The sequence below is a fragment of the Aphanomyces invadans genome (genome assembly GCF_000520115.1).
Source record: "Aphanomyces invadans strain NJM9701 unplaced genomic scaffold supercont1.6, whole genome shotgun sequence".
Classification (NCBI taxonomy): Eukaryota; Oomycota; class Saprolegniomycetes; order Saprolegniales; family Verrucalvaceae; genus Aphanomyces; species Aphanomyces invadans.
Genome location: NW_008580151.1, coordinates 145,584 through 160,245, shown reverse-complemented (window position 1 = coordinate 160,245; position 14,662 = coordinate 145,584). Strand labels below are relative to the sequence as shown.

Here is a 14,662-nt window from a genome sequence, read left to right as displayed (position 1 = left end):
CGGGGAGAGCGGCGATATCTTCGTTACCGCCATGAAGTACATGGATGTGCCCGCACCGCCATCTCCATCAGTCATGGCGACGCCGCCAAGAAGGATCCGGATAATATAGTATAATATTTGACAAGTATTCCCAGTGTCGTATGGAAAGGCAGAGGTTTTCCCTTGCTCACCATGTCATTTGTATGGAACGTTATCCGGACGTGTTTCTACACGTGTTGTTCCATTCGACCGCTTGAAGACACGGCCAAGATGATGGAACCAGTGCCACATCATGGCGGCGTCGCGGGCATCTTTGTCGAGGAAAAAGACGGGAATATGCAACTTCATGCATCGAAAGCACCTGTTTCTTCATCAACTACCAGTAGCAGTAGCCCCTGGCAAAAGCGATCGTCGACATACCTTCCCACAACGTCGTTCGCACCAGTGCCATCGGCATCGTCGTCTCGAATCACGAACTCGGCGACGTCACTGCCTGTGTTCCGCCATTGCTCGGCCCTTCCCGAGTACTTTTGGCGCGTCGTAGATTACCGACAGATGGACCTCGAAGCGACGTACTACCAAATGGTTACGCTGTGCGTGTCCCCTACGAAAGTGTACAAGAGCGCGTATTACCGAAAGCAGACCAAGAACCGATGGGCCCGCGACGATCCTGCGTTTGCCGTGATCCAGGTACTTTGTTTTCTCCTCATTCCAGTGTGATTCGAAGCGATCTGGCGTGACGGCGCCTGCTTCCAGGTGCTCTTCCTTGTCGTGGCATCCTTGGCGTGGGCAGTTGCATTTGAAAAAACGTCGTCTTTCGCATTTCTCCTGCTATGCGACGTCCTGGTCGAGTGGTTGCTCCTGGGTTTGCTCGCATCGACGTTGACGTGGTGGTGTGCCAACGAATTCCTGCGGCTCGGTCAACCAGCGTCCAGCAGCGCCCGGTCCCCCGCGACCGACACGTTCTTCGTCGCCCAAGCTGTCGAGTGGCAGTATGCATTTGACATTCACTGCAACTCGTTTTTCATCTTTTTCCTCGTCGTGCACGTCCTTCAGGTACCGACAGGCCTCGTGCAGGGATCATCTTGTCGTCCTGAGTGTGTTGCTTTGAGTAGTTTTTATTCTTGCCATGGCTGCTGTCGCCATCGCTCGTGTCACTCGTGGTCGCCAACACAATCTACGCCGTCGGGTGCGGCAGCTACGTCTACATTACCTTCCTTGGTTACATGGGTACGGTGGTCTTGCGTGTGGGCTGTGGCTTGACCGAGGCGTGATAGCGCTTCCTTTCCTCCATCACACGGAGCGCTTCCTGTACCCGATTGTCGCGATTGGAGGTCTGTACCTGTCGTCCGTCGTCCTCCAGCTCGTGTTTGGAGCTACGTTCAATGTTGCGTTGATGTCGGCCACGTACTACTACATAACTTAAGAGCGAATTGAAAGAGATGCACGTGACTGTGTCATGTTGGGCCCGCGGATCATGGCAAGGGGGACGTCAGCGAGCTCGCCCGTTCTCGTTGCCGCCTCACGCAAGTGCCTCGTAGTGAATCCGTGCTGTCGGCACTATCGTCGTCACTCCACATGTCGATTTGCTACAGCTCGTCGCGACATGGTGCGGCGCCGCCCTCGACTGGGAGGTTACATCGACGCGGCCCCACGCCATGAACGCATCTACGCCAATGACGTCACTACGGGATCGATCGACGCCAAATTGCGCCACCGCGTCGTCATGGACCTCGCACCATGGTCAGAGTCCGAACTGTTATAACCGAGCAGGTGATTGCCGCACAAAACGCTGCACGGTTTCACTGCCGTCACGAGAGCTCCGTGGCTTGGCACCATGTACGTACGACTCGCGCTCGGCCGTGCATGTAGAGATGGCAGGACGGCCATGTGGCGCTAACGCACGTGGCTGCAGGGCTCGTCGACGCCCAGGGATGGACAACATCTTCACGGGGGAAACGTCCGAGGAAGCGGCGGAGAAGCACAGTCTGCGCATGGACTATGCGGCCGTCCTGCAAGAACAGGTACCGTGGTGTGGCTGCCACACGGCACGTCACATTCCACAAGTAGATCCGCGAGCAAAACGAAAAGAAGGAGCGGCTCAAGCAGCAGAAGCGCGACGAGCAACGCCTCGAGCGCGAGGAAATGGTAGAAAGTTGTCAGCGGCTTTCCACGACATCCCATTCACGTAGGACCGTATGCGAAACACCACCCACCACCCGGCATCCAAACACAACAACCAGCAACGCCCCCTCGCCTCACCCGAGAAACCTGGAAACTCGCAGGCACCTCCGCATCAAAGTCCGACCAAGCTTCCTGCCGCCGCGACCACGATTCACGGTACTCTGTCCCTGTTCGCGTCCGTGGCAATCAAGGATGGGACCCGAAACAGGCTCCCCTGCGACGTTTGTGCAGCCATCACAGCACGACACGTCATCAAGTCCTCCACCGATGCTGTCAACGTGCATGGGTCCTCTGTACACCCCGCCGCCCTCGATAAAGCAGTGGCGGCCATCGCTCGCTGCTGCGACCCCCGAGCTCGATGCAATTCAACGGTTGCGCCAAGAGGTTGACCCTTGTTCGGGCGATGGGGTACATGTTGAACAATGTCGACGGCGTAGCTCGAAGATGCGAGGAAGATGCGATCGCTGGCGCAAAAGGTGCACGGACCCTGCACGCCTCCTGTGGTTTCACGTTCGAGTGGATGATGTGCAGCAAATGTATCAAAAGCCAAACTTTCTGGTCCCTTCGACGCCATCCGTTGCCGTGCCTGCTTTGAAAGGAAGCGCTTTTCTTGACGAGGTCGACTGCGACGACGTTTGAGTGCCAGTTTGGGGCAAACGAGGTTAACCAACCCGTGTTGCACGCTAGTAGATGACTTCGCCATCGCCACGTGGGAAGCACGCCACATTGAAAGAACACCTTCGCTGTCCACAGTCACGGCCGACGACACCCGCGCTGGATGAGCACGTGCTCGGGTATGGCTTACCCGTAGCATCTCGACGTTGTAGCAACGCGAGCTCGCGTGTAGATTTGGCGCCAACAACAACCAGCTGGAGAGCAGCAGTTCGTTCGTGGCCGTGACCATCCCAGAGAAGAACGCGAATGCAAGTGTCCGCAGCGGCGTGGCATTGCAGGTGAGTTAGACCAAACACCGGCGGGAATGTTGACAACGGTGGAGGAACCAGGTCGAAAGCTGCTTTGTTCCACTGGATTCGCACCATGCTCCGGTCGCGCTGGCTTCGCACTGTCGCGGAGGAGGACTCGGCAAGAGCAATGCTGCGTGCCCTGAACTCGACGGCGATAAACCAAAGGGCGGAAAGATGCATTGCAACAATCTGGAAGACTCCATCGACGACATTGACGCTATCCTGCACGCGTTCCTCGCCAAGACGACGCGCTAACATAGTACAACGGCGCTCTTGCCTTGATGGAACGTTTGCCGTCCACAATTGTATCGAGCAACCGCGCCACTTACTGTGGTCATGACTTGTACTTCGTGAAGACGATGCAGCACCGATACAGCATGCTGGCCACGACTGCGGGAGGGAATGAGACCATCAACGGCGAGATGGAGGTTGGGATGAAGTCGCAGTGGCGGCCATGCCTCCCGCAAATGGCAAGAGCAGCTCTCCATCATCACTCACAGTCCGAGGTGCAAATTTCCACCAGGTCGGAATGTGTAGAAAGAAAAATGAACCAATCCGATGGCAGGAATTGTCAGAAAACCGGATGACACCGATTATCCGGATAACTCTTGCGATTGGAGGACAAAGAGGTGACTTCATTTGCAAACATGAGCTCGGCAACAGAACAACTCGACAAGGTGCTTGATCACCCCGTGAGGGATGGAGGATGTAGGAGCCTCATGACGTGGTATTACGTCTAGGTGATTGCCAACTTGGAATCCAACTTGGGCCTTGCGCCCAACGAGCCCGTGGACAAGCCTGCGTCTCCCAAGGTACGCGCATGGATCCAGTCGGATTGAATAATGTGGACGGATGCACCGACCTTTGAAGGCCCAGGGTCCCAAGAAGGAGAAGAAGGAAAAGAAGGAGAAGAAGGAAAAGGTCCCGGCCGCTGCCCCCGCTCCTGCGGAGGAACAAGCCGAAATCACCAAGCTCGACATCCGCGTGGGCAAGATCGTCAACGTTTGGAAGCATGAGACTGCTGACAAGTATGTGAACAACACCCCCATTGCATCATTGAGCGGAACGTTCATGTGTTGTGGCATTAGGCTCTACTGCGAAGAAATCGACGTCGGTGAAGACGAACCGCGCCAAATTGCCAGCGGCCTTGTCAAGCACTACACGTTGGAACAGATGCAAGGCCGCCGCCTCCTCGTCATGTGCAACCTCAAGCCGCGCAACTTGGTCGGGTTTAAAAGCCACGGAATGGTGCTATGTGCCGTGTCGACCAACGAAGACGGGTCGGAAAACGTCGCGTTCGTGGAACCCCCCGCCGGTGCTGGCATCGGCGAGCGAGTCATGTACGAAGGGTTGACGGGTGAGCCGTGGACGCCTGCCCAAGTTGAGAAGAAGAAGGTGTTGGTCACTGCCGGCGAGGTGCGTCGATTTGAATTCCTATTGAATGGCGTGATGGGCGAATGCACGTCGATAGGGACTGGTATCGGACGAAAACGGCGTGGCCAAATGGAAGGACCACGTGATGCTCACGTCTGCGGGACCGTGCACGTCTCCCTCGATTCGAAACGGCATCTTGAGATAAATACGTCGAAAATGCTAATGGCACTATGAAGGAGTGGTTGGTGGCGGAGTGGTGGACGACGATGACGACGTTGGGCGTTGGTGCATAGAAGGGTGGTTAAGTTGGTCTTCCAGTGCAAGTTGTTCACGCAATACTTGAGTGAGTTGATCCCGGCGATGGCTCGACTCTGTGGGCAATAGAAATCCTGCGCTCTTTGGTCTGGCAGAGGTTGGACCGCCGACCGTGCGGCGACGTTCTTGCTGAAATTGCATGGGAATCGAAGAAATGTCGGCTGTCATCACGGTCGTCGTCGGCGCGAAGCGGTTGCGAGAATTCTTGCAGAGGGGTGTGAGATGCGTCTTTGGTCGCGTTGACAGAGTTGCTGCCGCCGTGGCCGGTCGAGTTGATGGCTGTTTTTTCTTGATGGAATGGCGTTGTATCATCAGGTCGTCCTTGAATGGAGTCCCAAACACATGCACGCGTTCCACGTGGAGATATGTGTGTTTGTCGACCACCAGCCGAACATACCTACCATCCAGATGTGTTTTCAAAGATGCACGCAGCATAGTCATCGTCCAGACACCGACGTACCGGCACACGCTGCCACTTTTTGGCCGCCAGCGCAACGGTTGACTCTAAACGACACAAACGTACAGAAGCCGTCAAGACGCGACCAAAGGGAGCATCTTGAGTCTCGATTGTTGACGACGTACGGGGGTAGCAAGCATGGTTGAATCTACAGCCACGCCAAGAAGTTCCACAAGCGGTCGTCGGTGTCCTGGCTTCAAGAGAAGTAGAATGTAGCAAGGAAACAGCCGGGCGGCGACTTGTGGGTCGCTGTCGGCACAATTCCACACTTCCACAGACGAGATATCGCAGTGGCTGCCCAAGTCGACTTCCCACCACGGTGCTACGCATGATATAAACAAATATTGTTGTGAATCACACGCACCTTGCTCTTCACGGGTGTGGATGCCTCGATGTGTGTCAACGGGGTTGATGGCATTCGACGCAATTCCCAGCATCAGCACAGAGCTTTGCGACGCGACGACCCCCCGCCGGCGCTGCGTCAAATCCACGCAATGATGGACTTGCGATGGAGCATGGAGTAAGAGCGCGTCGTTGAGAATGCGCTGGTGAATCATGTAACCAATTTCGTCGACAAATTGATTCGAATCGCTTGCAATGGCGCTGGGATTGTTGCCATTGCATTCCACAAAAGTCAATGGGGTTGTCGCTGCAGTTGTTGCATACGTATGAGTGGACAGGCTCTGCTTGCGCAGCTGCTGAACATGTTTGCCGATACTGGTGCTCCGCTTTATGGATGAAGATGATGCTGGTCTAGGCGGAAGGCGTGAGGTCTTCGTGTCGATTGTTGGAGTGGAGGCTGACGACATCAATTTGGTTGGAGATTCTTGGCCAGTCGAAGGCGGTAATGCCTCGCCCGTCGGCATGTGTCCAAGACCATATAATATGTCGCTACATAGAATGCAAACCCGGACTTCGCGGTACAAATACGACGCCGGGGCACATTTGGCAGTTCCAGCCGTTGTCAAACCCCATGCAGTACGCAGCTCCAGAATGCGCTTCATCAACACGACTCCGACGAGGTTAACTACCTAAAAATTAGCCGCGAGCCATAGATGAGCAAGTGATCAAGCATTCAAGGCGACAGCAGAACCGTACTGGAAACTGGCGTGTGCAAAGTGCACAGGCCTTTCGCTTCGATGTGACCATGTTGTGGTTGAGTTTAGGGGTCGAAGTGGCCTCGCCATGCGATGTTGTTCGATCGATATGAAGGTGGAGCAATGACGACGAGGCATCGAAGTATGGTGTATGGACAGCGACTTTGAACCCATCGTGTTTTGAAGGTTTGGCTCCAACGAGGCAATCCAGCTCTTGAAGGGTTAATGGCGGGTCGTGTTGGAAGCTCAAATCGTGGACACTATTGTGACTGCTGTGGGGACTCTCTTGCTGGGTGTTAACCACCCTTCTGCCGCTAACGTTGGTCGAAGTACAGGTGGGGTCGTGGGTGAAGGGATCAACTGGCGGCGTATTTGGTTCGTCTGTCGATGTTGTCGAAAGTGAAAGCGTGGGGAGCGAGAGACCACGCACGAGCTGACGAGCGTCATGCCGAGGAGTGAATGGTTCAACACCGTACTCCCATTCTGTCGACCGCTGTGATGACGATGCGACTGAGTCAGGGAGAAGGCCAAGGTTGTGAGCTCGCATCGCGACTCGAATGTCCCGTGAGGTCGTTGAGTCTGCGTTGAAGTGAACAGGGGAAACCGAGCCAATCTTTGGCAAGACTTGCACAGGTCCCACACTTGTAATTGCCAATGGGGCTTCGTGAGTTGCAGAGTTGAGGGAGGGTGTGGAAGCGGATGTCAATGAAATTGACGGAGCTGACAAATTGTGGTCGAGAAATGCAGCGCGAACAGCTAAACGCGCGGAATCAACACAGTCAGGCGGGAAGACCGGCTGCAGGGAATTGAGTTGCAGCGAATCAATGGAAAGGAACGCTTGTACATGTTCTGACAAGACAACAACGATGAGAGGATAATGACTACTGGTTGGCCCGAAGTACCTGGTCGAAGTTGCGGCGGCGTCGAGGGGGGCACTTTGTCCTGGAGAATTGATTTCATATCCATGGCGCGTGTAATTACGGTTTGATGCGCCGTGACCAGGGTTTGCATCAGTTTCGTGAAAAAGACAAATCCGCGATGGGGATACTGTGGCGGCATGGGCAATTTGGACTTGATCACAGCGTCGCAAAACAGCAGCGCAATGTCTACTCAATGCATCACAAATTTAACTTCATCCATCGACCTTGGCAATCAGTATCGTACGGGTTGACGTGATGGGTCGGTCAGTGAGGATGGTCCATCTTACCTGGTTTGGATTCGTACAACACGACCTCGTTCATGCAATACGCGGCTTTGCACAGTACTTTGTATGCTAACACCAACCACCGCAACTGATGGCACGGTCTATTCATACAAGCATTGCCGTCAGGGGCTCATCCTTTGCTTTCATATGCAAAGCTGTCCACCACACGGCGCATATATTCCATCGCTGACATTGGAACAACTTGAAGTCAAACGTACGTAGAGGTCGCGTGCATGTGAGCAATGTGCGTCTGGGCCAACACACAAGCAGAATGGCCACCACGGCTGAGCGCCGAGTGATATCGAGCCACTTGAACACTCGACGAGTCAACATTGTCTTGAACCTAGAACGAGAGACGATGAAAACGATTAAAAGTTGGGTTGGAGGTGCCAATGGGTTTCAAGTTGGGGCTTACATGTTGCATTTCCACTGCATGTGCGTGGACGATACAAAGTTGAACCCACACATGTAGAAACGGATGCAAGGACAACGACGGTGGCAACCTTGTGGCGGCTTCATGAAAAAGCCCCGCAGCTCGACGCCAAGTCTAGATCAAATCACAGCAGTGTTATGACACAGCAGTAGACTTCAGCGTGCGGTGAATGTACGTCTTTGACAGTGGAAAGGGTGGAGTTCTCGTTATGGGATGGTTGGGACATTTGCTGTTCCGCTTGCAGGGTTGAAACGCACGCTAATGCGAACATGACCATGCCGCGCTCGACGTCGAGGAAGTAGTCGATTGAAGACGGCGTGGAATCGTTTGCGAGGTGATTGGTAAGGCAGACGTGCCGCCAGGATAGTGTTTGAAAGCTTGTAGTGTCAGATGCAATCGTTCGACATATGTCATGCAGGCCGTTCACGAGGTCGAGGTAGCGGCGGAGGTCAGATTCGATGGGCGTCAAGTCGATGGTGTTATCATGCTCCTGGTTCATGGGGGGCAGTTCGTGGTCGAATTTGAACGTAATTTTGTTGCGGCTGGCGACAACATCCGAAAGGATGCCACGCTGGTTGTCTCTACGATGAGTCTATCGACGTGATGAGGACAACGATGCGATGGGATGACGATCAAAATGCCTTACCTCCCATTTGGGGTGCCACTCCACCGGAGTTGGCATGTCGATAAACCATATTTTGTCGAGCGCCTGCATGAGTGCACTTTTCGAGACACGGTAGAGTAGATCAGTTTCACTGGCGTTTCAAGGTCACCCATCGATGAGATTGAGAGCTCATCGAGGGATCGTGCGTGAAGATATACTTCTGCATTTGAGGGCATAGGTGCTGTTGGCTTTGTGTATAGACATACGCGAGTGAAAGACGATGAAGCCGAAGTGCATCTTTCTGTTGGCGTTCGTACTTCTCGCGGATTTATTCTTCAACCGATTCCCTCGGCTCCTTGTGCATACAGGGTCACTGCTTCCCTGACCGTCTCCTTCGCACAGCGCACAGACGACCCTTGCTTTCCTTACAAGCGAAACCACTACCCCATGGCACGGAGCATATCTCCTCATTGTCCTCAAGGATTCCGAAAATGCGCGCCAGCGGCAGTTCCATATTTTGAAAAAATATGGATCTGTGCACATACTGTATACAGTAGAATTCACACAACGTTTTCGATATATGATTGGTTAAAACAAAATAAACATAACCAATGAAAATGCGTGACTTCGCCAACAATGATTTTCCGGATAAACCTGGGCTGTATCCGTTAACGAGCCCCATTACATCACCAGGCTTTCATTTTTCGAAGTGCGCCGTGGAAGGGACCTGCCCAACGACAGCCATGATGCTGATTGCCCTCGCGACAGTTGCGGTCAGCTCCGAAGGCGTCCGATCGGTGCTGGAAGAAATCTTTGCGTGGCTCGTGCAAGTGCTCGTGGACAACACGCAGGAATTCTTCTGGGGCTTGCTGCTCATGACTTGTTTTTGCCTCCTGAGCTACATCATGGAACCGGAGAAACCCAAAGAGCACCTCCGCGATATGGCTGGTGGAAGTAACTCTTCGAACAAACCACGATGGGAAGTATTCCGCGTGACCAACTATTTTGTGAGCGCGTTGTTCGTGGTGTCGTTGTCGCTCTTGATCTCGCATCAAAACACCCACCACTCCATTGACACCAGCACCACGTCCAAGTCGATATCAACCATGTCATCGAACCCAATGGTGTTCTATGCGGCATCATGCGGATGTATCATGTCGCTGACGTACTTTTTCGCGTTTTTTGCTGTTGGATTCGTGTCCAACCAAATGCATGAAGACTCATCTGAAGACGAAAAGGAAGTGGACGACGCCAAGTGGAAGGACGTAAAGAAGCAAGCAAAGTCTTCCAATGTCGCAGCCCCGTGCCAGCCCCCCATGAAACCTATCGCGCCTACAAAACCTGTTGCCGCCAGTTTGGTTCCACTTGATGCTGACGATAAAGCAATCCTGACGAAGCTCACCACGAAGAATCCGACCACCGGTCGCCCTCTCCTTGCCCTGCATGACTTGGAAAAGACGCTACAAGACTACGAGCGAGCTGTCCGCATTCGTCGTCACTACTTTGAAGCTCAAAGCAACCTTGACTTCACGCATCTCCCCATTGAGGGCTACGACTACAGCAAGGTAGCATTGTCCACCCATCAATTGGTGTAGTTCGTGATCATTCTCATCCAATTTTTGTTGCCATAGATCTACGGAAGCAACTGTGAGGTGGTTGTGGGCTATGTGCCCATGCCGGTCGGGTTAGCTGGCCCCATCCGCGTGAATGGAGACATGGTGTACTTGCCCATGGCAACCACGGAAGGTTGCTTGATCGCCAGTACCAATCGCGGATGCAAGGTGTTGAGCATGGATCCTCGTGGTGTCGAAGCGATAATCTTGGGGGATGCTATTACTCGTGCTCCATGTGTCCGCTTCGAACGTGCGGCGGATGCTGCGGCCCTCAAAGCATTCTTGGACGACAAGACCAACTTCGATGCGCTCGCGAGTGAATTCAACTCCACGACTCGTTACGGCCGCATGACCAGCGTTAAGACTATTCAGTCGGGTCGGAACTGCTACATTCGCCTCGCGTGCAATGCAGGCAACGCTATGGGGATGAATATGGTGTCCAAAGGCACGCTGGCTGTCCTCGCCTACCTCAAGGTACAGTTGATGTCTTTATCCGTGCTTCATGTTCGTTGGGTGTACCGGTCCTTTGGATTCAAAAATGCCTCTCATGCCTTTCCCTACTCCTTGGTGTAGACTTTGTTCCCGTCGATGGATCTGATTGCGATCTCGGGCAATGTGTGCACGGACAAAAAAAGCGCCGCCATTAATTGGATCGACGGACGCGGCAAGTCGGTGGTGGCCGATGCTGTCGTCAAGGCGAGTGTTGTGGAATCGATATTAAAGACGACCGTCGACGCACTCGTTGACTTGAATATTCAAAAGAACTTTGTCGGCTCTGCCATGGCTGGTTCGCTTGGCGGGTTCAACGCGCACGCGGCCAACATCCTCACTGCCATATACCTTGCCACGGGCCAAGATCCTGCGCAGAACGTGGAATCGTCCAGTTGCATGACCAACATGGAGAAAACTGCCAACGGTGATCTGTACTTGAGTGTGACCATGCCGTCGATGGAGGTACATGAAGTCACGTTGACGAACGCTATTCGCTGACCAAATGCATGCTCTAGGTGGGCACGGTCGGTGGTGGTACGCACTTGGCGCCTCAGCAAGCGTGCCTTGGCCTTATGGGCTGCGCACCGCACCAGATCCACGAAGTGGGCGAGTCTGGTGCCCGCCGCCTCGCGTGCGCGATAGCCGCGGGGGTCATGGCCGGCGAGTTGTCTCTTCTCGCGGCACTCGCGACGAACGAACTGGTCAAGAGCCACATGGATTTGAACCGCAAAAAGTAGACGCTGTAATAATATATTGTTGCATTTTGGAATTTTCGTTAAAAATTGAATGCGGGATATATGTGCATTGATACATTACAGTTGGATCCACGTACTCATTAAATGTATTTGGTCAAATATGATAAACTGGCATGGAATATCCATCAAATCGAATAAATTGCGGAATATTGTGCCGATTGTGTTTTCGTTTAATCAAAAAATTGGTTTGAAGAAAATATCCACAATGTGGACGATACCGTTGCAGGACGATGTCGCCGTGGCTCGCCGCACATCGCGCCTTATTCTGGAAAGATGCCCACATTGCAATGGGGAATACGGCTCGGCATCACTTCCAATCCATGTCGTACGTTGTCGCGTGCTCTTGTCCTCGGTCGACGACACCAAGGAGCAGCAAAACCTTGGCGAGCTCATCAAGAAACGCAAACCGATTCCTCTGCTGTCTGCATTGTAATGACGATGGCTGTAACGGAGAACAAAGTGTGACGGTGTTTGCAAACCTAGGTGCATCAAGGTCATCCTGGCCAACCTCCACGTCACATGCATCGACGGCCTCTTCTCTCAGCCTGCGTCTCAAGGTTGGAATTGTCCAACCTCCATGTTCGCACTCGATATCCGCCGGGCATGTTGTAGCGTGGATGCTTGCATCCCTACCCGAAGCAGTGACGCAGCAAGTCTTGGTGTACATGGTTCATCGCGTCCAGACGGTCGGTAGGACTCATTTCGTCGTCGCGACGAACACACTGTCGTCGTTCCAGATGACAACTGCCTACGACAAGCACAAAGCCCAACTCCGCGCCGCCAAGGACAAATGTGCGGCTTTCGAATCTGCTGCTGAGCAAGCGCGTGCTGTCCGTCGAGATCGCGACCGTCTCGCCCAGCTCTTGTCCGTCAAAACCAACGGCATGGTCCAACTCAAAGCCGAAACGGACGCTCTCCAGAAACAACTAGCCAGCGTCAACATAACCGCTGCCAAACTCGCTCGCCAAGTGGAAGTCCTGGAACGCACGAAATGCCGCGGCATCTCAACGGTCCGCTCGACTCTTCAATCGCAGTCGCCGTCATGCATTCCTTGACCTGACGCATGTGGCCGAATTGTAGGCTGCATCTGGACACCCACGGTCGCAGACACATCAGTGGTGTTGGGGCGACAGATCAGCTCAACCGTTCAAACTGCCATCGTCCTCGACGTCGACAACGCTGCAGGAAACCTTGCGCTCTAGCACAAACCGGCAAGACCATCGACCAGTGTCCACTGCGATACCGCCGCCTGTGCGTCCGCGGCCAAGGTCCATCGGATCGAACATTCCCCTGCCACGTAGCGCGTTGCAGCCCGCCATGCACGAGCTGCAGCAAGTTCGAGGAGAGCAAGGGTCCCCGCGCCTTGGCAGCTCACCTGATCGCCATTGATTGTCGCGCGAACGAGGCCACGTGACCAAAGAATCCCAGCTCCACCCCCAAGGCAAACTTGATGACGGGTCGCTGCCCAACGATGTCTGCCTCGGGAATCCATGCAGTCGATGCATTCGAGAATCCCACAACATTGGCATCGAGTGTGAAAGGGTTGGAGGGGATCTCGGGTGGCTGACTGAATGAGTTGATTACGCACTCACAACCATGTTTTCATGTGAATGGATGGAGCAGTTGTCGCGCGCGCCATCGAGTCGTTCAGTTCCAAGGATCGCACTCGTCCGTCGGCGCGCAACCGTGTGGGTCCGGTGCAAGACGCAACTCGTGCAACAAACCAATCCGCGATTTCACTTCGAGATAGTTCAATTTTCGTGCATGGGACTCTATCGACGGAGGGACTACTTGGTGGCGTCGTCGTCCTTCTTCTTGGTCAGTTTCTCCATCGCTTCTTTGATCTTTGGATCATTCGGGTCCACGCCAGGAAGCCCACCCAGCAGCTGACTGACAAATGCAGGGTCCATGAAAGGTGAGGCAGAAGCTGGCGCAGGAGGGGCCGGGCTCGCTGCAGCAGCGGCAGTCGTGGCTGGGACCGGGGTCGTCGGGGCAGCTGCCGGAGTGGTCGCCGGTGTCTACCAACCAACGTGAGAAACGAGCAAATGAAAACTGCACATGACACAGGAAGTAGCGCCACTCGGTGTAAAAACGAGTCGAGTGGCGCTACAAAGGCACAACGCATGCGAAAAATCGTACGGCGACGGGCGGCGCGGGTGTGATGGGGGCAACTGGCGTCGGCGCGTCAACCGTAGCAGTGACAGGAGCTGCAGGTGGTGTCGCAGTCTCGGCTGCAGCCGCTGCTTCCTCGGCAGCGGCGCGTTTGGCGACGGCTTCTTGTCGCGCTCGCTCTTCTTCCATGGACACGCGAAGAGCCTGAGCACCGTGATGTGATGCTTAAGACGACCCGAGTGAAATGGAGCAACGTACCAAGGCAAGATCGGGATCCATGCTCGGGTCAACGCCGCCGTACTCTGCAAAGTCGTTCCCGCCCGCAGCGCCTCCGCCACCGATGTGGCCGCTCCCTCCATCGTCGCCATGAAACACAGGGCTCGACACAAGAACGTCGGAAGGCAATACACCAGGCGGAACCGTGATAAGGTGGCTGTTTTGGTTGCTGTTGGCAGCATCGACAAACACCTGGAGCTTCGCTGCGTTGATGTCCACATCACCCATTGACACTACGTCGACGCCAATGTTGTTCTTCTTGAGGAGTTTGCCGACCTTGATCAGAGACTTGTCATCTTCGTCAATGGGGGAGCCGAGAAAAACAACAATGCGTGCGCTGCCTTTCTTGTTGCGGCGATGCTTTAGCGCAAGCTGTGCAACTTGGATCGCTTCCGCAAACTGGATGGACCCGCCAATGGACGTGGGGGTGATCTCATGCACGACGTTCAGTAGCTTGCCCACGTTGTCCGTAGGGCTCGCGAGAAGCGACACCGTTTTGCTATGTACGTTCACAGTGGACGACATGGCAAGGATTCCGACAGTGCTTTCCGGGTTCGCGTTCGTCTTGAACGTCACCAACAAGTTGACCGCGTCCCCCTGTGCTTCCACACGCGACGGCACATAGTCCCCATTGCGCATCCATTCGGACGTATCCACCACAATCATTGTTGATTCAAGGCCCATGTTGTCTTGGTGCGAACGGCGGCGATCGACGGTTCGTTCTTCGGGCTCCTCTGGGGCTGGAAATCTCCCGTGTCGGCGTATCTAAAACCAAAACAACTTCATTTTAGTATACCATTAA

At 54.2% G+C, this 14,662-nt stretch overlaps 5 protein-coding genes across 5 annotated transcripts; 3 read left to right on the top strand and 2 right to left on the bottom strand.

The window, feature by feature from the left end:
* Positions 1-249: 249 nt before the first annotated feature.
* On the top strand, positions 250-3,383 carry H310_03819 (hypothetical protein; the record flags this gene model as incomplete). The annotated part of the gene is made up of 13 exons (XM_008867840.1): positions 250-669; positions 736-1,035; positions 1,095-1,209; positions 1,257-1,386; positions 1,895-2,003; positions 2,050-2,127; positions 2,172-2,319; positions 2,372-2,547; positions 2,601-2,639; positions 2,695-2,781; positions 2,854-2,957; positions 3,011-3,116; positions 3,168-3,383. The coding sequence occupies 13 exons, from the start codon at positions 250-252 to the stop codon at positions 3,381-3,383; spliced, it is 2,028 nt and encodes a 675-aa protein (XP_008866062.1).
* Positions 3,384-3,775: 392 nt separating this feature from the next.
* On the top strand, positions 3,776-4,825 carry H310_03818 (methionine-tRNA ligase, beta subunit; the record flags this gene model as incomplete). Its single annotated transcript, XM_008867839.1, has 5 exons — positions 3,776-3,805; positions 3,869-3,940; positions 3,999-4,156; positions 4,217-4,544; positions 4,600-4,825. The coding sequence occupies 5 exons, from the start codon at positions 3,776-3,778 to the stop codon at positions 4,705-4,707; spliced, it is 696 nt and encodes a 231-aa protein (XP_008866061.1). The 3' UTR covers positions 4,708-4,825.
* On the bottom strand, positions 4,189-8,748 carry H310_03817 (hypothetical protein). The gene is made up of 11 exons (XM_008867838.1): positions 8,655-8,748; positions 8,184-8,600; positions 7,991-8,122; positions 7,794-7,918; positions 7,579-7,676; positions 7,274-7,477; positions 6,373-7,220; positions 5,639-6,305; positions 5,400-5,596; positions 5,278-5,321; positions 4,189-5,214 (listed from the first exon to the last, which is right to left on the bottom strand). The coding sequence occupies exons 1-11, from the start codon at positions 8,721-8,723 to the stop codon at positions 4,731-4,733; spliced, it is 3,285 nt and encodes a 1,094-aa protein (XP_008866060.1). The 5' UTR covers positions 8,724-8,748; the 3' UTR covers positions 4,189-4,730.
* A 575-nt stretch (positions 8,749-9,323) lies between these two features.
* H310_03816 (hydroxymethylglutaryl-CoA reductase (NADPH)) lies at positions 9,324-11,492 on the top strand. The gene is made up of 4 exons (XM_008867837.1): positions 9,324-10,177; positions 10,244-10,699; positions 10,799-11,179; positions 11,233-11,492. Exons 1-4 carry the CDS (start codon positions 9,356-9,358, stop codon positions 11,452-11,454), a joined length of 1,881 nt encoding a protein of 626 aa, XP_008866059.1. The 5' UTR covers positions 9,324-9,355; the 3' UTR covers positions 11,455-11,492.
* Positions 11,493-11,540: 48 nt separating this feature from the next.
* H310_03815 (hypothetical protein) lies at positions 11,541-14,622 on the bottom strand. Its single transcript, XM_008867836.1, has 3 exons — positions 13,843-14,622; positions 13,612-13,788; positions 11,541-13,490 (listed from the first exon to the last, which is right to left on the bottom strand). Exons 1-3 carry the CDS (start codon positions 14,542-14,544, stop codon positions 13,260-13,262), a joined length of 1,110 nt encoding a protein of 369 aa, XP_008866058.1. The 5' UTR covers positions 14,545-14,622; the 3' UTR covers positions 11,541-13,259.
* Positions 14,623-14,662: the final 40 nt, after the last annotated feature.

What these genes read in the sequence shown, in the direction of transcription:
- H310_03817 (XM_008867838.1), bottom strand. Translation starts at nt 8,723, where the DNA reads ATGCAGGCGCTCGACAAAATATGGTTTATCGACATGCCAACTCCGGTG. An exon ending in TTTGCACACGCCAGTTTCCA is followed by an intron (nt 6,306 to 6,372) that starts GTACGGTTCTGC and finishes GCTAATTTTTAG; the next exon opens with GTAGTTAACCTCGTCGGAGT. An exon ending in CCACACCCGTGAAGAGCAAG is followed by an intron (nt 5,597 to 5,638) that starts GTGCGTGTGATT and finishes TATCATGCGTAG; the next exon opens with CACCGTGGTGGGAAGTCGAC.
- H310_03816 (XM_008867837.1), top strand. Translation starts at nt 9,356, where the DNA reads ATGATGCTGATTGCCCTCGCGACAGTTGCGGTCAGCTCCGAAGGCGTC. An exon ending in CTGTCCTCGCCTACCTCAAG is followed by an intron (nt 10,700 to 10,798) that starts GTACAGTTGATG and finishes TCCTTGGTGTAG; the next exon opens with ACTTTGTTCCCGTCGATGGA. An exon ending in TGACCATGCCGTCGATGGAG is followed by an intron (nt 11,180 to 11,232) that starts GTACATGAAGTC and finishes TGCATGCTCTAG; the next exon opens with GTGGGCACGGTCGGTGGTGG.
- H310_03815 (XM_008867836.1), bottom strand. Translation starts at nt 14,544, where the DNA reads ATGGGCCTTGAATCAACAATGATTGTGGTGGATACGTCCGAATGGATG. An exon ending in TGGATCCCGATCTTGCCTTG is followed by an intron (nt 13,789 to 13,842) that starts GTACGTTGCTCC and finishes CACGGTGCTCAG; the next exon opens with GCTCTTCGCGTGTCCATGGA. An exon ending in CACCCGCGCCGCCCGTCGCC is followed by an intron (nt 13,491 to 13,611) that starts GTACGATTTTTC and finishes GTTGGTTGGTAG; the next exon opens with ACACCGGCGACCACTCCGGC.